The sequence below is a fragment of the Lonchura striata genome, chromosome 6, assembly GCF_046129695.1.
Source record: "Lonchura striata isolate bLonStr1 chromosome 6, bLonStr1.mat, whole genome shotgun sequence".
Lineage (NCBI taxonomy): Eukaryota > Metazoa > Chordata > Aves > Passeriformes > Estrildidae > Lonchura > Lonchura striata.
Genome location: NC_134608.1, coordinates 36,558,491 through 36,578,425, shown reverse-complemented (window position 1 = coordinate 36,578,425; position 19,935 = coordinate 36,558,491). Strand labels below are relative to the sequence as shown.

The 19,935-nt window shown below is 38.9% G+C and overlaps 1 protein-coding gene across 1 annotated transcript in view; it reads right to left on the bottom strand.

Moving 5' to 3' along the window:
• Positions 1-503: 503 nt before the first annotated feature.
• The window catches only part of LOC110472156 (cytosolic phospholipase A2 epsilon), a 32,465-nt gene continuing 13,033 nt past the window's right edge, over positions 504-19,935 (bottom strand). Inside the window, exons 3-20 of the mRNA XM_077784150.1 lie at positions 19,697-19,833; positions 16,372-16,503; positions 15,242-15,282; positions 14,758-14,800; positions 13,987-14,050; positions 13,168-13,331; positions 12,804-12,896; positions 12,263-12,300; positions 11,497-11,632; positions 9,879-10,015; positions 9,207-9,429; positions 7,654-7,768; positions 7,018-7,155; positions 3,896-4,003; positions 2,786-2,971; positions 2,215-2,381; positions 910-1,096; positions 504-712 (exon numbers count right to left, since the gene is read on the bottom strand). Of these exons, the coding sequence (XP_077640276.1) occupies positions 504-712; positions 910-1,096; positions 2,215-2,381; positions 2,786-2,971; positions 3,896-4,003; positions 7,018-7,155; positions 7,654-7,768; positions 9,207-9,429; positions 9,879-10,015; positions 11,497-11,632; positions 12,263-12,300; positions 12,804-12,896; positions 13,168-13,331; positions 13,987-14,050; positions 14,758-14,800; positions 15,242-15,282; positions 16,372-16,503; positions 19,697-19,833 (2,318 nt within the window). The remainder of the gene's footprint in view (positions 713-909; positions 1,097-2,214; positions 2,382-2,785; positions 2,972-3,895; positions 4,004-7,017; positions 7,156-7,653; positions 7,769-9,206; positions 9,430-9,878; positions 10,016-11,496; positions 11,633-12,262; positions 12,301-12,803; positions 12,897-13,167; positions 13,332-13,986; positions 14,051-14,757; positions 14,801-15,241; positions 15,283-16,371; positions 16,504-19,696; positions 19,834-19,935) is intronic.

The window sequence follows — 19,935 nt, the reverse complement described above, 5'->3', positions numbered from 1 at the left end:
AAAAATTCCTTGCTGACATTATAGGAAAATATAGTTTTCATGTTCTTTGAAATTGTCCACATTTATCACGTATTTTTCTGTTGCACTAGATTTGGAATAAATTAAATATCCATAGCTCATTTGTGTTCACATACAATTTCCATCAGTATAACAAATTTTGAAAGAATTTTCACTGACATCCCAGATTCATGTATTTCAAAAACTTTTCAATAAATCAAATATTTTTTGACCTTCAATTTACTGCATATACATATATATGCAGGAAAAAGAAGTTCAGCCGCAGTGAAATCCAACATAAATAAAGCGCAAGTCTAATCATTATTTTGTTTGATTGGTTGATCTAAGATCACCATGTGGTAGAGAGGAACCACAGCCTGAGACAAGTCCTTACTTTCCAAAGTCTACTATGCTCATTTGAAGACAGTTCTTGATTCCTCTCCAGAGAAAAATTTAAAAAAAAAAAAAAAATCATGCAGATATCTTCCTGAAACTCGGGCGAGTGCTTATTTTTTGTGCTGTCGTTTCTGCTCTATAGCTGAATTCAAAGCCTGAAGGATCAGATGTTGGTTGTTCTGAATGTTGTAGCTGGTCAGGTCTATCAGCTTGTCAAACTCCTCCCCTGTGTAGGTAAAGCTGTTTAAGCAGTAGGGGGAAGAAATGGTGGAAACATCGACGTTGCCGTGAGCCATCTCAGCAGGGCTGCGCTCCACACCTGGCAAATAAAGAAACGTCATCAGTGGGGTAGAGAGATGGTTCCAGTGGGGCACAACATTACTCTTTGCCCCTTGGAATTTGTGTTTCTCTCCCATAGGAGGCACAGCAGGGGAGGGAGGAGACCATGCTACACCATGTCTCCCATTCCACAGCCAAAGCGCTGCCAGGTGGTGGGAGAGCCATCCCATGGCTTACCAGGCTCTTTGTATTTTCTGAAGGAGTCATTCACCAGAGGGAAAAACACCACGGTCGGTGCCTCTGGGGTCTCTGTATCTTCAAAGATGTAGCACTCCTTTAGATTTTTCTTCTCTTCTTCACTCATTTGGATTTTGGGAAATGGGATTCCCTGCTTTTGAAAGTATTTTGATGCTTCTTCCAAAGGCTGAATTCAGACAGAAAAGAGGAAAATGTCAGAAATTCTGCCACAATCTACCACTTTTCCTAATGCAACCATCAAATGACCTTCACAAAGATTTAGGAGAAGGGTTTGTTGCTAATATTTCTTCTGTCTTTGTCTCTTACATGAGATATTAATTACTACTAACAGAACAATTCAACACTCGGCCTCCAATTTGCACTCCTGATTGGTGTTCTACCTTCTCCTTCTCCTCATTAGCCTTTATCTCTACAAGATAGGAAAAATTTACATGACTATGGGAAGGGTGGCCTAGCAGCTTAGGTTACAGAAAGATGCCTCTTCTGGAGAAGTTCCTGAAACAAGTAGAATGGGCAAATAGAATCTGAAATAGTACAGTTTTAAAATGCAAAATTACAAATTTTTTTGACTTAGCATAAAGTATTTAAAAGCCTCTGTCTTAGATGCCTTATGATGGTTCTAAAAAGGGATTTAAGTAAACAGGGATCTGGGAGCAAATATGATCTTAACTAAAATGTTATTCTCGCAGGTGTGTTAGCAATTTTTGAAAGTAGCATTTTGCTTCCCGAGTCCGGCTGACATGTATGAAAATTTTAGTCCTCAAGAATTTCTATCTTATCCATATCTAGTAACAAGAATTATTACCAGGTTATTAGATGATATTTGAAAGAGCATATGTTGTTAAAGGACAACTATTTTCCACAATCTCCAGCAACAACAACAAAAAAATCCAGTTATTGTTCCAAAGACAACTGGACAAAATATTTCTAATTATACTGCATGTGGGTAACTTTATATAAACATCACAACACAACCATGAGTCCATCAGTGGTGGTAACTAGTACCAGATAAACACTCCATGTGAGTGAAATCTAGATAGCCAAAGGGAGATTACAGGGCTAGGTAGCTACTAGAGGGTAAATTCAAATAAAATATGCAGAAATCTGATATTAATCCTGTTTTCAGAGGCTTTACCAGCATCACTTTGAAGACCTAAGCATCTGCACAGGGAACTGTAGACCAAGGATTCTTTTCTCCCAGAATTAGTTTATTCTACATAAATTATTCTGAAACTTTAGGAGTTAAGGAGTTGTTTATCAAAGAAAAGAGAGCATTTTCCACACCAAGGTCTGTGATCCAGAAGAATAGTTTAAGTGCAGGACAACATCCACTTTCCTCTCTGGCCTCATGAGTGGTGGGTAGCTAATGTCAATGTATCCCGCCGTGTCTGCCAGGCACATGAACTCTGCTGTTTCTGTCAGCTGGTTGGGGAAATGCTCTAGTACAGTATCTAAAAGGAAATATTTGTTATGATGAGTGATTCACTGAAGAAAAAGTACATCTGTTGTTTGACTAATAAGGAAAAATTGGGGTAAATGCCCCTTGGCTATCCATTATATTTACTTTTTCCAAACGACCCTGAAACACTACAGATGTTCAGCCTTCACACGTGAAAGAAAGACCTGTTCAAGGTAAAAAGAGAGTTCTTTCACCTCTCATGTTGCTGTTCTTCCACACCAGACAAGCAGTAATTTTCTTTCCCTGGAGTCAAGAAAATTTCTGAAATTGATTTGACTGTATGAAACTTAAATAGTTATCTAGAATATTCATTTCCAAATGTTCATCATCTGCCTTCTCTTCACTGATGAAAACACCAACTATCTAAGAAGGTAAATAATATTCAAGGATGTTTACCTTTCCATATACAGAAGTTTTTGTTCCAAAGGTATTCATTGTGCAGCTGGAATCCCTTCAGGAAGTTGTAGAACTTTGAAACCATCACCCGCTCTGTCAGGATCCGCCGAATGATGCCCATGATGCCACATTCAGGGGTGACCAAGTAAGTCTCCAACTCATGTCTTATGTCTGATGGAGAAGGTTCTCCTCCTGAAAGATAGAGGAGATGAACAAATTGTTGCTTTGATACAGTTCTTTTCAATACTTAAAATAATAGAAGGCATCTCATATTAGGTAGGGAAAAGCAGATCCTAATAAGATATTGCAACATACAAATAAATCAATGTCAAAACAGGAATAAGAAGAAAATCAGTCTTCAGTAAAGCCTATTGCATGAGAAAGAGAATGGCAACAAACTTGCTAAAACTGGAAAAAGTGATCCATTCTTTAACAGAACTCACAGATTGATTCCCTGTGTGAAGGTGAGAGTAGGTTCAGAATCTGGACCTGTTTCTTTCAAAATGAAAAAAATGCATGAAAAAATGCATGAAAAAATGCATGAAAAAAAAAAAAGCTATCCGGAGACTGAGATATCCACAAGAGAAATAGGGTTGTGCTAAACAGTACCTCATGAGATTGGTAAGAGAGCCAATCACTTTCTATCATGTGCATTTATTGATTTATTGAGCTTAGGTCTTTGCAACACTTCCATGGAGAAAGTGATAGAAACCCATAAACTAAACTCACTAACTGCCTTAAACACAGGAAGGACAAACAAGGCCTCTTGGAAAAACACAGGTTTATATCAAGATCAAAGAACATTGAAATGGACTTGCATGCAATTGAAGTCTTCAAGAACGTGTGAAAAGCACCAGCTGCTGAGGCAGACAGAGAACACAGAAGAGGTGTTTGTTACAACATGGAGGTTCACCAAAGGGCCCCTGGCAAAGACAATCTTTAATCTTTAAACCTTCAGTAGTTTTATATTTGCATAAATTCAGTATAAGGGAGATTAATGGAAATAATATTGCTATGAATAAATTCAGAGACGAAACCTAGTTAGATATAGCTGACAACATGAAGCCTCTGGATTTATGAGGCACCAGGTAAAACAGAAACATAACTAACCAATATCAACAGTGCTGTGTTGGGTACACCTCAGTGAGCGTCTCTGTGTAGGATTCGACGAATGCCAGGCATCCAAAAGGTTGTATGAAAAGACATTGCTCCATAGGCCTGTGCAATGGTAGAGAACACGGAATCTTCTTCAGAAACATTCTAATAGAAAGTATCCCTTTAAAAAAAAATCTCTCAGCTTTGCAAGGAGTATTGGAAAGCCTCGAGGTTTCAAATTATCACCAAAAACTATATTAAGTTTTTTTCAGCAATTAGGATTCTGTCATCAAGGAGAAGCCTAAATAGTTTAAAACATTGTGTGAGGCCTTCAGCCACTCTAACTCCTTGCCACATACAAACCAACATTTTCCATCCTATAAGCAACTGTTGTAAGTGAGCAAAACCATGCCATTTCCTATAAAATAGGAGTGTCTGCTCTACAAAATATGTCATATACAAGTGGATACTCAGTTAAATGTTTGGAAGCTACTTCTGGATAATCAAGAATCAAATGGTTAGAGCACAGTCTGGGATAGTCTGCAGAAAAGTCCTCTAAATAAAAGATAGCATTGCTGTCCCTCTAGAATTCCTCTGCACAAAGTCTTTTGAGGGAGATACTTCTCCTTCTATTTGTTATTCTCATTCCCATACTGCTTCTCCCACTTTTGCCATCCCATGTAAAAGAACATCTGAAAGTGTCTTCACAGTGCAGAAATCTCCAAAAGTCTCTTGGATTTTAAAAAGTATCTCTTCCTCCACAGCTCTGTCACAGGCCCCAAGAGAAACTCTACCAGAGAAGGCAGGGCTGTGCTTTGCCTTGAAAATCTCTACCAGTGAAAGCTTTGCAAAAGCCATACATTGTACAGGATGCAATAACTTCAGTTGCGCAATAAAATTATTATTCTTCCCATAAATTATTAGCAAAAATACAATTCCCTTTAAAACATGGCTTGTTTCTGGACTGGGACAGAAATCCAAGAGCCTTCTGTTTTAAAGGAAGTCCTTGTAAGAATAGACTCACTTAGGAAATACTAGAAATGCATAATCGAGAAATCAGATTTGGCCTCTCTGGAGCTACACTTAGCTGTCAAGCAGAGTTCATTTGCACATAATTACTGGCCAGTTTCTGTCGAGACAGCCTCATCTCCCAGCAGCTTGAGAAGCTTTTGTCCAACCCTGCTAGGAGAAGACAACTCCTCTGGTTTGTCCTGTCTTAATGTTTTCTCACTGTGTAACTCTTCTGGTTCCCTTACCCTTGGAGTTACAAACTGTTCCTGCATTTTAATGACTTTCAAACAGCTGTCTCCTTCAAACTTGTTTGTAATTACATGGCAAAGTTGCTCTAACCTCTTGCACTGAATTTTCTTTGTACCTGTATTGGCTGAAGTGAGAACTGTGAAGAGGGATGGTATCTTTTCCTAGGCCAACAGAGTTGAAAAGAGTGAACAAGCTCTTATGCACCTCAACCTTTCTTCTGGAAACATGAGGGTCTTGTATCCCTGTAAGCTCATCCAGTCTTTCCAGCTCTTAGGAAAGGCCTTTCCTCTCCCTGTAAATGACACCTTGCTTTTTTTAAATTATCACGCTGTAACTAATAGCACATTAAATAGTTACCCAAGAGGGCATTGCATGTGGTATCACTAGATGGCAACATTGCTTTAACTCTCTACCTTATCCTTTAGAAAGGTACACAGGCGGCTGTGGGACCACCAGGCTCAGGTGCTAAGGCTGAGAACAGAGCTCAGCCCAGGCTAGATGTGTTGGGTTTGCTTGCTACCTGGCCCCCTCGGGTATGAACACACTACCCCACTGCTATTGAGGAACTGTACTAGAGGCATAACATGCTCAGAAGAAGGTTCTGTAGTCCCACCTAGCTCTGTGACCTACCTCCTACCTCTAACAGTCAGCACAGAGTGGTTAATGGAAGAGTAAAAGAAGAAGGGAAGAATGAAGGGATTTCTCCAGCATACTCCCCATCATCTTACACTCCTGGATTTAGGATTTCTAGTACTAGAGGCTGCATCTGAACTCCTGGATTTCAGAGGTACCAATGGGATTTACTCTGCATTAATTTCTCCTGCCCTTTTCAGATCTATTCATTCTCTTGGATCCCGTGTTTTCTTCTGAGTCTTTTCCCTCAACTCTTTTCTTAACTCATTACATAACTGAAAGCTCTTAGCATAGCTAATAAAGCTGTAAGATTTAGTGCTTGTGTGACTGAGCACCATCTTTTCTTTCTTATGGCCAGCTATTGTCTCATGTTTAGAATAACGATTCTAGACTCCTACTGCATAATACAGCTTCTCTGAATACCAAATAAGGAATACCATGTGGTGTTGCTGGTTGTATGGATTTTCCACTTTACAAGTTAACAATTTTTTACCTGTGTCCTTGGTGTCCTGTTGTGTCTTGTGCTTACTTACATGTAAAGTATCTATTTAAGAGCAGATGGACTTGTCTGCAGACAGCTTTATGCCAATGAGAACCAATGTACAAAGGGGCATAGTAGAGAGTTTCAGTATTAAGCAGAATTAAAACAAGAATTGCATAAAACCTGCAAAACTGTTTTTCATATATTACTGGGTGCTACCCAGTTTACTGAATTAAGAATGAAAAATTTGAATTATTTATAATGGTATCAAAATTACAGAGTATTTAGAATACTATTAAACTTGTAAAAGTATCAGTAGCAGTTCACAAAACTACTCTAAATTGCTGTATTTTATAATAAACTCGGTAACGACATTGCTTTGGCATCTAAGATCATGCCATTCATTGACAAATTTGACTTTTAAGAGTTCCTTTTCAAAATACAAATGTTTTTCATGTGGCACTCTGCTGCTGGTTGGTTCAAAATGAACCTAGCCTCTTCAACCAGCCCTGAAACTTCAGGCATGTACATCACTATTAAAAACAAGAGCAACAGTGAAGAGTGCAGTTTGAAATTTCATCTCAGTACTTTTAGCCCATCTCCATTGTCTAAGGAACTCAGTCAGAGGTGAGAACAACATGGTGTACAATTGATTTCAGCCCTGCATGATGCAGGACACTGGTTATAATATGCAGAGTTTGCATTATATTAAAAATAAAGTACATATTTATGCAATTCAATTTTTTTCAATAGACCACATCACCTTTCATGAAGCAGATTCGGGACTCGGGAAGCTTCTTCATCAGGCGACCCATGAAGAACTCGCTGCCAAAATCCTCCGCACGAATGAAGGCACCGTATTTTAAGAACCCAACCTCATAAGGGGTGAACTCCACCCATTCTGCAGAAACATAAAACAAACTTTTAAATCTTAATCTTTTCCCTACTTCCCTGCTGGAAGGGAAATGAAAAGGCAAAAAGGCAGCTGTTGAATAAACCCTATTTGCAGGGTAACTACAGACTGGCCTTCCTCAGGGTAAAGAGTTATCATTCAGCTGGTGTCAGCCACTCAGTCAACAATGTTTCATGGTGCTGTTCATTCAGAACTTTCCAATTACCCTCTCCAGAGAGAGCATAAGGGAAGTTTATACTAAGAGGGGTCAGCCTGAGTTACCCCACATGTGGAGCTAAGGCTTGTCCTTAAACACCTCTCCAAGATTTCTCCTGCCCTGCAGAAGAGAAGTTCCTCCCATAGCCTAGGCATAAAGTCTGGAAATGGAAAAGGAAGTTAAGGAAGAAAAGAAACTCTTTATAAATGTTATGGGTCAGCTGTAGAAGAGGTTGAAATACTGATAATGCAGATAGTTCGAACACCAAATAAACCCATTTTTGCCATTACCTTTGAACTCTGAAAGGCTGTAATCTTCTTTGATGTTGAGGATCATGTAGATAGGTAGGGGATTTTGACCCTGACTCAATGCCTCTTGCTCATCTGAGAGTTTGTGGTTATTTTTCTGTGAATTGATGAAAGACAGACCACAATCAAGGGACCTTCTTGGTATAGTTCATGGGCTTCCAAGAGTACAGCAAAATACATAGCTGTTTCCCTCTTAATTTTGCTATTCTCTCGATTCATTTTGTGTCCAAACATTTTTTTAACCAAGGAATGATCTAAACATTTACACAACCACAAAGGCTTATTTAATTACTGGTACAGTTGTAGGCTGCTTTTTTTTTTAAAATTGTCATTTATTTAGTAAATACATCCACTTCACATGGAAATTAGTTCTCACAGGGATGAACAGAGGAAAATAAACCAAGAGCAAGACTCTTTAGTTAGATACTCAGGTAGTCATGCCTGTAGAAGGAGACATAGGGTTTCTTTTCTACAGAAGCCCCTTGGGCTCCTAATTATGCAATAAAGGTACATGGGGACAAAGCTCTCAACAAGTTGGCAGACAACACTAAGCTGGGTGGGAGTTTTTGATCTTCTGGAGGGCAGGAAGGTTCTGCAGGATCAAGCTGGATCAATGGGCCAAGGCCAATCATATGAGGTGCAACAAGGCCAAGTGCCAGGTCCTGTACTTGGGTCATAACAACCCCATGCAGCACTACAGGCTGGGGAACGGGGGTGTGGAAAGCTTCCCAGCAGAAAAGGACCTGGGGGTGCTGGATGACAGGAGCTGAACATGAACAGTGTGTGTGTGTGTGTGTCCAGGTGGCCAAGAAGGCCAATGGAATCCTGGCCTGTGTCAGCAGTAGTAGCAGGACCAGGGCAGTGATTGTCGCCCTGTACTCAGCACTGGTGAGGCCACATCTCATGTGCTCTGTCCAGTTTTGGGCCCCTCAGTATAAGAAAGACATTGAGGTGCTGGAGCATGTCCAGAGAACAACATGGAGCAAAGGCAATGGAGCTGGGAAAGGGTCTAGAGAAAAAGTCTTACAAGGAGCAGCTGAAGGAGCTGTGTAGCCTGGAGAAAAGGAGGCTCAAGGGTGACCTTGTCACTCTACAACTTCCTGAAAGGAAGTAGTAGATAAGTGGGGATTGCTCTCTTCTTCCAAGTAACAAGTGAAAAGACAAGAGGAAATGAACTTAAGTTGTGGCAGAGGAGGTTTAAATTAAATATTAGGAAAAACTTTCTTCTCCGAAAAGCTAGTCAGCATTGGAATAGGTTCCCCAAGGAAGTGGTGGAATCACCATCTGTGAAAGTGTTTGAAACTCGTGTAGATGTGGCACCTGGGGACATGGATTAGTGGTGAATATGATAATATTAGGTTAATGGTTGGACACAGAGGCCTTTCCAATTTTAACAATTCTAAAACCCCTTTGTTAATCAGCAGAAATCATCTGCAGGATAATGCTGGCATGCTCTCAAGCATCTATCCCTGGAGTTTCATTTTCCATGCAATAGTATTCAGTAGCTGTAAGAAAAAACATAGGGAAAACACTACCCCATTGTCTAATGCTTTTTCCAGCAGAAGCCCCCAAAAATCAACACTAGAGATCTGGTATCCCTCTTGCTTCCGCAGTTTCAGCTCCTTTGCATAGTATTTCAAGCTCTCCAGGGAAAAGCAGCTTAGCTTGCACTTGGTCATATGTCTGCGGACTTCACCAATTGGTGTTGATAGATCCTTGTGTGACCAGTCAGCACTCTGATACAAATGTGACAAAGTCCTGGAGAAAAGAAAGGGAGTGTGCATTTTCATATGCAGAGAAACTTTCATTTTTTAGACTTAGATTTAAGGTCCACATCAAATGAACTACCTGAGTTTCTTTAAAAGCATCTTTTGAGCTTAGTATATTATTGAAAAGATTTTTTTTTGATTTAGAGGAATTCCCCAATTCACTAGTGAAACTTGAGGACTTGAAAAAAGCCCTTTCTTGCTACTAAGGTTTATGCACGAGGCTGTGATTTGTGCCCCAGTGACTCAGTAGAATAGATCTAGAGTTGAAAGAAAGCAGCACCTAGGCCATTCACTGGCTTGGACAATGTGATCCTAAAGCAGCAATAAAAAAATCTCAGGAATGAAACTCATGCCTTTCTTTACAAAAATGAAGAGAATAAATATCTCACAGTGGACTAGAGAGGTGATGAGTGATGTCTTTGTTCAGGATCTCCTTACCACGTTGAACCAGATGACCCAGTGATGTATGAAATAGCATCCAAGAGACCCAGCTTCTGAAGACCCAACAGGTTGCCTAACAGAGATGTCAGTGCCCGTGTGCCACCTCCTGTTGTCATCACGGCTACAACTGGTACCTGTTTAATCATCAACACAGCAGTGGTAAGCAACACTTTGTTTATCAGCACAAGTGAAATGTAGCATGTCAGTACCACAAAAAATTCCAACATTCCACCATTTCCCCAAGCAGGGACAAAAAAAAAAAAAAAGAAAACTGCATATTTTGCACAGAAAAAAAAAAACCCAAAAAAAAAAAAAAAAAAAAAAAAACCACAACAACAACAAAAAAAAAAACCAACTAACTAATTTTGAGGATTTTGATCAAAATCAATCAATTTTGATTGTAAATTATCAAAACCCATAGTTTCAAGGCATTTCAATATTAGACTGCATTTTCCTTAGCAAAACATCTTTTCTTAAGAGGTCTGTTTTGATAACAAGCAGAGTTCATCTTCTCTGTAAGTCACACATAACAGCTAATTAAATTTTCTACAAAGTACTTAGAGTATATAATTGCAGTGATGAAGCCTAATTGTATGGAAATCTAAATTCTGTTACATGAAGACAAATTTCTCTAAGAAACACACTTAAAGAAGAGGAGCCCATTGACATTTTCCACACACATATCCAGGCAATTGCATCAAAGAAATACTCAATATTTTCCTGATTCAAATCAAACATTTCAGGTAAAAGCTAAGTATTCTGATTTGCATTTACCTGACTATAAGGAAATATTCACTTGCTGGAAAATCTGAAAATAATAGTTGGAAATACTTCTCCTAAAAATTCTTCTACTTAAGAAACTGCTGGGGTTTTTTGATTGAAACTACTGTGCCATTGAGAAACAATGTACTAATATGATCAATTTGTGAGGGGGGCATAATTTATAATGTCTAAAACCATGCTGTCATATATTAGCTACTATGCCTTTGGTCTGCCTGTCCTGAAAAAAGGAGAAAACACAGCTGAAAACAAATTAACCAGCTCTCAAGCTGGTTCTTCATTTCTCAAGTTCCTGATCACAGACCATACTCCTTCCCTAAAGCACTAACCATCCCCACACTAGTGAGGATATTAACAAACACAAACATTACTCAGACAAGCAGATTAGAGAAAAAATGTGGAATGTCTTTGTTCTATTTGAGGAACTACAGCTGAGATGATGAGCATCAGATGAGAGAGTCTAAAATAAGACACCTTCTCATCAGCCAATATTATGCATCACTTTAACTGTTAGATTTTTCTCCCTCCAAAAATCTGATAAAATATGAGGTCTTGGTGACTGAATGATCAGATAAAACAGTCATACCATCTAGGTTAATAATGCACAAATGAAAAATAAATATAGAAAAAAAAATCTGATTTATGGCATTATGTTTCCTGGGAAAATGTGTATCAAGAGGATTTGATGCTAGCCTGGCTCTTCAACTAAAATAGAAAATCATTCCTCAGTGCTTTACATGGTGTAGTGAATGTATCAGAGCTACTTAAGGAACAACATGCAAAAGGCTAGGAGCATAACATATTCCTGTTACAGTCCCTGTGATACTCCCCATACCTCATGATCTTGTAGGTCTTGTTCTAATTGTAGTGCTTTTTTCAGAGCAGAAGCCACAAACTTCTTCCTTTTCTGTAGGAAATTTTTCTCCCCTGTACATAGATCAAACTCCAAGCGAACATCTAAGTTTCTGGACCTCAAACAAAGTCCAGGGTTAAACAGGGTGTGCAAAATCACTTAAAATTAATATCTGGATGCTTACTTACAAGTTGCAACGTTTTTATGAGGCTTAGAAAAGCTGCTGCTGTGGCCCCACAAAAGCACATCACAGATGGCATAGATAAGGTAGAGAAAAGGCTGATGAACTGCAAAGTAGCAAAATCTTACAGAAAGAAATATTCTTTATTACTACACTGATTTTCAGGAAGCATTGGACATAAATATTGCAATCCATATAAGGATACTAAAAACAATGGAATATTTAGGGCTTCTTGCCTCAGGACTGCCAGATTTTATAAATACAAATACTCTATATTTTTCACAAGGAAGGAAATGAAAGTAAACACATCTTTTTCTAAATGTATAGCTGTACAGATGTTGCAACGAGAAAACATTGTTCTTCCCATCTAAACTGAACTTCCATATAGCAGCATAACAGGAAAATTCACCTGCCACAGTTAGCCACCTTCTGGACACAGGCAATGAACATAGGTGAATAGGTAAATATAATCATTGACTCAATACTTTCTCTCTTACAGAAATAGGTAAGAAGGCAAAAAAGCATATTTTTTTCACAACCACAAAACCCAAAGACAGAATTTCTTACCAGTCATTTGATTTCACATGTAAATTGACTGTCTCATCCTAGGAAAAAAAAAAAAAACAAAACAGCACAATATAAACACTGGAGATCATTCTGTGTTCTTTCTTTACCATCCGCTCTTAAGCACTTCTCTTTTTCTAAAAGCACCATTGAGCCACAAAGCCATAATAATCAGAAAATCCATCTAAATATTAAAACTTCTCCAAGACCACTTTATTTTCCCTATATTGTTTAATACGAAAGATAAGGAGAGCAATATACAATAAAAATCAGCTCTGCCAATGTGCTCCATCCTGCCTCATCATTTGCATTTACTCTGATCTGCACTAGTCCCTGAGGTGGTCACAGAAATCCCTTTGTCATGTGTTTGGCTGTAATTTTTTTTGTTCTGTTAGGTTCATATGAAAATGTACAGATCCATGATGTTAGGAATTGTTAGGAAGCTAAGGGCACTAAGAGTTACATATCTAAACCCCTGCTTCACACTGATCTAATTAACTCATACCCATTTGGTCTATAGTTTAACATTGTTGGTATCAATTACCTTTGCTACTGCCACTTTCTCACTGAATGGAAGTGAATCCAGAGGAATAGTGAGGGATGCATGACAGTCTTTTTTGTCTTCACCTGAAGTACACTGAAAAATAAATTATAATGTAGAGAAATATTTTATGTATGCAGCATACAAAAGCACTGTCTCCAATTTACTTTTTTTAAATGGGGTCCCTATCCAGCAGTTTTCAAGTTGGTATCTAATATTTCTATGTCTTAGGGGTTACAATGCTGTTTCAGAGCTGAAGTTCATGAAAGATAGCTCTTTAATAAAAACAAAAACTCTTTCCATTTGCCTCAGTCAAGTGTAGAAAACCATGAGTTTACTGTGCTTACTCAAGCTAATGGTCACATACCGAGCAGAAATGAGGTTTCTTCTCTGCTAGAGCCATGCACAGCTCTGACAGGCTGTACTTGATGTAATGGAAGTTCAGAGGCTTGAGAGGTTGCCAGAAAGAGCCTAGTGACAGGGTCTGGCTCTTCTCATATGATCCCTTCACTGAAAACAAGAAGTCTTTTTCTAAAAAAAAAAATAATTCAAACATTAAAAGTATACAGAGAGTTAATAACTATGATCCCAGAAATGGAACATTAAATGGTCTTTCAGAAGCTTATATATAAATGCTTCAACAATGCTTACAAGCTTCAAAACTCTATTTATACAGCAAGGGAACAGTACAAGAAATATGAGAAAAAGAAAAGCAAAGAAGCAAATTAAAAACAAACCACAAAAGCTTATAAAGCTTCAGTAGATGTTTTTAAAACTTCAACAAACAAGCAAATTGGATAAAATCTAAGTTGAGATAGAAACATGTATTTTCTTTTACTTTACAGCATTTATAAGATTCTTTCCTTTATTTTCGAAGTCCAGTTTCTATAGTTAGCACAGACTGTAACTATTGGATCTGTGAACCTGCATATACACTCTGAACGATCCAGTTCCTATGCTCTAATTGTAAGAACAAAGCAGGAAAATGACAAAACAAAACAAATAACACAGAGACAATAATCCAAACAAGCAAACCCCAAACAAACTAAACAAACTAAAACAAAAATATTTTTAAAAACCAACAAACAAAAAACAAACAAACAAAAAACCCCAAAGCAAGCAGGCAACCAAGAAAAGTCAGTTAACCATAAAATAAGGGGGTTTTGCTTCTAGTTTGAAGTCTAACCTGAAGGTTCTTTTTTTGTCCATCTGTTGTCCACTAGGACTTCCAAGCAGGAAATTTCACGAGACTGTAGCAGGGATGAAAAATGAGAGGTTAAAGTATATAAGACATGTCATATCTGAGTCACTTCATTGCTATCTGGCTTTGGTCACCTGAGTCCCTGGGGTCTGGAAAACAGTCCACCCCGTGTTTGTTAGGCTGATAGGAGAAAATGTGACAGGTTTCAACTTGCTGTGGTGGTTTTGGACAGGACTGGGAAGAGAAGGGAAATGGCAGGGGAAGTATGCTGACATCTCCTGGGGATAAACTGATGGGTTGGCCAAATCACAGGGATGCCCTTGCTGCCCTGCTTTGGTGAAGCTGGACAGTCAAGTGCTACCTCCTCTAAGTAATGAGTTACAGGCAGCTGAGAAAGCAATTCCATATCATCCTGTGGAAGTGGGGAGAACAGGATGGCCATAAGGGCCACAAAAGAAGTTTCCCAAAAAAGTGACAGAGCAGCAGTAAGTCAGTGAAAGACCACGTCAGGCTTTGCCAATAGGCTTGATATCAGCCTGTGGGGGTGAACAGGTCTCTGGGTATCCCAAATGACTGTGCACATTCTTTCCTAACATATCCTCCTGCAGGGAGAAGCATAACAGTATGGCTACTGTGTTTAACCCCAGACCCCTCCCCTTCAGCCTTGCTGCAGTGAGGTGCTGGGGCACCTGCCAGATTCACCATTCCTATCACTATGATGAAAACAAAGACAGAAGAACAATAGTTTTAAATTACCACTAATACACCATTAGTCACAAGCTTTTCAGGAGGGACTGGACTGAAAGAGAAAAAAAATGCAATCAGAAGAAGTATCACCTAAATACATCCTTAAATGAACATTTAGGAATAATACCTTTCTTGAAGTTCGTCTTGTCCAGCATGGTCTCAAACATTTCTTTGATTTTTAATTTAGGGACACATCTGAAAAGTGTTTTTCTTTTTTTTTTTTTTTTAATCGTAATGGTAAACAATAATTTTAATAAGTATGATGACTGCAATTATTATCCTCCCTCATTCAGCAAGTAATAGAATAAATTAATAACTAGGATGATTCTTGGTGGGTAAGGAGTACAGAGTTTTAGCCAATATGCAACTAACTTCATCAACACCAGCCATTACTTTCATGCTGAGTATTTTATATTATATTATACTAAATGCTAGCATATGTTTGACTGCTTGCAAAGGGACACTTCTGTGGTTCCCTGTGGATGTTACTCACATGCTCTCCAATGTAAACTCAACCTCTAGCATCTCCTGCGTCTGTAAAAAAATAATTTATTATAAGCATCTGAATTAATTTTCTTTCTCATTAGCTATGGCTGTCAATTACTATTCTGGCTTCTGAAAGAGTTCTTCAATCAAATCAAATTTCCCTCCTGCTCCAGGTTATAGTGCAAACAGCAAAAGCATTTGAGTTAGAATGATTTTGAAAATGTTCTCCTTCCTTTGTTAACCATCAGTCCTTAGGCCAAGCTGCCCTTTTCTGTTTGGTGGTGAGGCAGAGTAGAAGGGCAAGCAGTCCTGCAGCAGTAACTGTTAGCTTAAAACTGTCCAAAGGCTTGGCTTATTATTGTGTAATGTTATCTGAAGAGGGATACTGCTGTATAGAAGAGGACATTCTCAATTATTCTGATCAAAAGGACCTACAACATGGACAACACATTGACAAGTGCCCAGACAAGTTAAGGCAGATTGCCTGCTGAAATCACTGTGGAGCTGAATACCCATATGTAACCTATAAGGAAAGTCAGTGAAATAGTAAATCTATAGAAGTATCTAAATTGAATACCCACATCTCATGTTGAAGTCATCATGTAAGTGTTCAGGCAAACTGAAACAATGAAATAGTTTGAGCAACTGACCATCAGCTGGGTTTAGTACTTAATATGGATCTTTGGATTATTTTTGGGTATATTCAAAAGAATTATAGGGCAAGGAATCAGTTTTTAAGGGAGTACTGCAGTATCTGTGTCACATTATGCCCAAACTCACACATGCTTGTGCCAGGAAAATAAATTCTAACAAAGAAACTTTGTGCAATGGTGATAAAGTTTTGTATTTCCAACAAAACCTATTTGAGCAACAGAGTCAAGAAAGAGGAAAAAAAGGGAATGCTGCTGTCAGAAAAAAAACACCTGCTAAGTGGTTTGATGAGCTAGCAAAAGCCTGCAGGATCATGTCCTTGTCTACTTTGCTGATTAAGGTTTGGAAGGTTTGTCACAGAGTATATGAAGTGCATACCAAGAGGAAACAAGCTCTCCTACCTACAATTGCTTTAAAAAATTGACTTAGGAGGTAATATCAAAAAATTAATTTTCTTCCTGGGACAAAGGCAGTTTTATCACTCACCTTTGGATTTAGTTGAAATGTCAGATGAACAGTTTCTCCAAGCTGGATTTTAGCAACATCAAAGAGAACAGTGAAGAGGAGGTCATCTTTAGTGACTGCATTTTCATCATAGACTTTCATCTCAAGAATATTCTGTGAACAGAGATACAGAATGAGGATCCTATATTGAGACCTTACAGAGACACAAAATTATGTTCTCAGCATGTTAAGGAAAACAGAGAAAGCATGGGGAGAAGTGAGAGAGCATGCACAACTTTTGCATCCACACAGAGATGAAAAAGGATATTCTGAACCTAACATAAAGTCAGGTTTGTTGTTTAGTTTTCCTGCAGAGTAATTTAAATGACAAAAGCTAGTAGAATTACTGAATAATGAAAACCATGTTTGGCCTCCAGTTTGGTATGAGGTGACTTTTTCCTGAATTGTAAGAAACCAACTAGTTGTTGAACTTTGTTGCTATCGGTAGAATAAAATACCTTGGATATAAGCAGCAATTAAAATACATTAAAGATGTACCATACAATTACTTCATGGTTGCATAATTTTATCCTGTAAATTATTAAATGGATCACATGCAGATAATTACAATGGAATCTACAGAAAGCTATATGCTTTTCTTAAATTGCATATATACCATTGTATAAATCTCCCCTGTCACCTGGCTGTTTGGATGGACAGGAGAGGGTAACAACCTGTCCTGTGCCTGATTCGTAGCTAGACATGGGCTGGCTCAGAGATGCCTCCCAGAGTGCTGAGCAAGTGAACCTTAACTGCTGTTTTCTCAGTGGGGCAATAATTCAGGCCTCCCTCAATATATTCAGCAGCTCATTTTCATGCAAATTACAGGGAGTGCTTATCTCAGATTCTTACTTATGCATCAGATTTAACTGTAACTTGCTAAGAGGCTTGATGCTTATTAAAGACACACAGGCTTATGGTCACACACACAAATGCATGGATAAAAGAGAGTGATCATGTGAACTTTGTTGTCTTAGAAGTTCATAATGTATCTCAGAAAGGTCCATACCTAAATGTGATAAGTGATTGACTAGACAGATACACTGAAAGGAAGCCACTCCAGAGCCCAAGCATTCGATTTTGACATCTATCATCCTGCAAGAAACCACCAAGGGAGAGATGGCAAAAAACCTTGAGTTTGCAATTCACTGTCAGAAGACAGAAATGCTGTTGACCTTCAAGGCCACCTATCTAAAAGTATTGCACTGTGGTCAGCCCTGTCCCTGACACTTGCTAATAGAAACATACTGTCACAAGGCAGAGACGAGCAGCCACAGCACCTAGGTTTATAGGCCAGCCATAAATAGCCTGTAAAAGTTTATGGAAGGTGATGAAGGTGATGTGCTTAAAAGCAATAGTCTGCAGTTAATAGAAGGCAGGCTTGCACTGAGGAGCAGATCAGTTTTCCTAGCTGTGATACTGCAATAAAATATACTTATCCGGCTTAAATTACTGACTTATTTTCTGAGTGACCAACTGATTTGCAGTCCCAGCTACTCCCAGCTGGCCAGGAGAGGCATGCACAGGGTGCTGGCTGGCCAAGGGAGGTCTCTGGCTGTGCCCCTGGGATGCTGTATGGGAAGCAGCCAGGCGTGTCTGAGCAGTTCACTGTTCCTATCTCACCTGACAGAGAATATTAGAGCAGCATCACTAGGAACCAGGTAATGAGCAGAGACAGCCCTTTGCAGGGCTGTGTGCCACTAGCTCTGGGAAGGGCCACCCTCCTGAAGCTGTGAGAATTGTGCCAACAGCACAAGCCTGGGAAGCCCTTTTTAGGCAACTGTTTGTCAGACATTCATCAGAACAAATATCAAAACAGATGCCCATCCATAAACACTGCTGTTCCTGGGAAAAACCAGCACAAACATGCCCAGTCACTTTTCTTCCACAGTGACAATGTATTATATGTTTTTGCTGAGCTCTGGCCAGCATAATTTGGGAAGATAAATACCTCAGCAAAACACAAGACAGGAAAGAAGAAAATAACCAGAGCAGCAAACTCTGATCTTGCTCAGAGGGTAATGAGCACAGGAATTACAGCATGTACAGAGAAACCAGCAAGAGCCTTAACTGCTGAGCTGTGGTTGTCCCAGATCCCCTGGGTACATTTTTGCAGCCTACACTCAAGGCACAGCCACGCCACCATGCTGCTGTTGCCACACACTGAAAATTACTCTAGCTAATGTCACATGTGTTGTCTCCTGCTGCAAATTTACAGAAAGTAAACATGAGGTCTTCCCAAACACTACTCCTGAAGAACTAGTTCAAGCAGTTTCCATGGCCAAGGTATTTTTTAGCTGTTCTGTGGCATTGCAGTTTTGAAAAACCTTTCAGGAAGAGCAGGTGCTCGTGTGCAGATCAGTGGGTGTTTTTTTTTTCCCAAGCTGCAATGTTTGTCCCTTGCCTCTCTGATAACCTGCAGGGCTTTCATGAAATTGTACCTCACTGGCATTTTGAAAGAAGTTGGAATTTTTTAAGTTTGAAGGGTAAGCACCAGCTGTAGGCTACAGATGGGCAGACATCTGAAAGCTGCCAAACTGGGCCAGTACCACCTGAGTGTGGAAGAAAGGAGTTTATCAATTCTTGAGAGAGCCAGGGGACTGGCCTGCTGATTTCCCTCTTTAGAGAGTCCTGATCTGGCACCAGTATTAGGAAATGAACAGTGCATGCTGTAAAGCAGAGATTGATTGCCCCTGGTGTGAAGTAAGCTTGGTTTACTTAGCCTACCACTGATCTTGAAGTAAGCTTGGTTTACTTAGCCTACCACTGATCTTTGTGAACTTCTAGACCCTGATGTTCATGCTCTCTTTTGGAGGGAGAAGACAGTTGGACTTGCAAATCTTCTTAAGCTTTAACATATATTATCATAGTAAAAGTTGATCAAGTTCTCTTTTGCAAATTTCAACTGTTGCTTTGTGACTTTTTTTTTTATTTCTAGTCATTACAAAGGAATAGTAAAAAAGTACAACTCTGTGATGCTTTCACTAACTAATTCATATATATCTTTTACACTATTCAATTTACTCTGAAATTTTCACATTTATTCATGAAAAGCAGTGATTTAAAAAGGAAAAGAAAAAGTGAAAAGTGATAGAACACTATAGGAATGGTTATGAAATATCTTGGTTAATTTTTACATATCAGAAAATTAAATTTAATTTTGCTGCTACATTCTATTCCAAATCCCCTTGCCCATATCCTTGTAGTCCTTCACACATATTTATATCTGGTTTTATTTTGCCCTACATATTGATCACAACATGATCTCTCTAACCCAAAATAAAAACACATGAACTCTGCATCTTACCTTTACTTGGCTCTGGATCCTGAAGCAAAATGTTTCATTCCACACTGGATCTTTGCAGTTCTTAATAGTTTTGGTCCGGACAGTCTCCGGGGAAGCAGTGGGCAAGGACAGGCTGATGTAGCAATCGGTTTGGCTAACTGTATTTGAAAATATATGTTGTACAAACATCTTCAATCATAGCCTCATAGCACTGAACGTATACAGCAAATTGCAAAAAGGAGATGTTTCAACAACTTTTC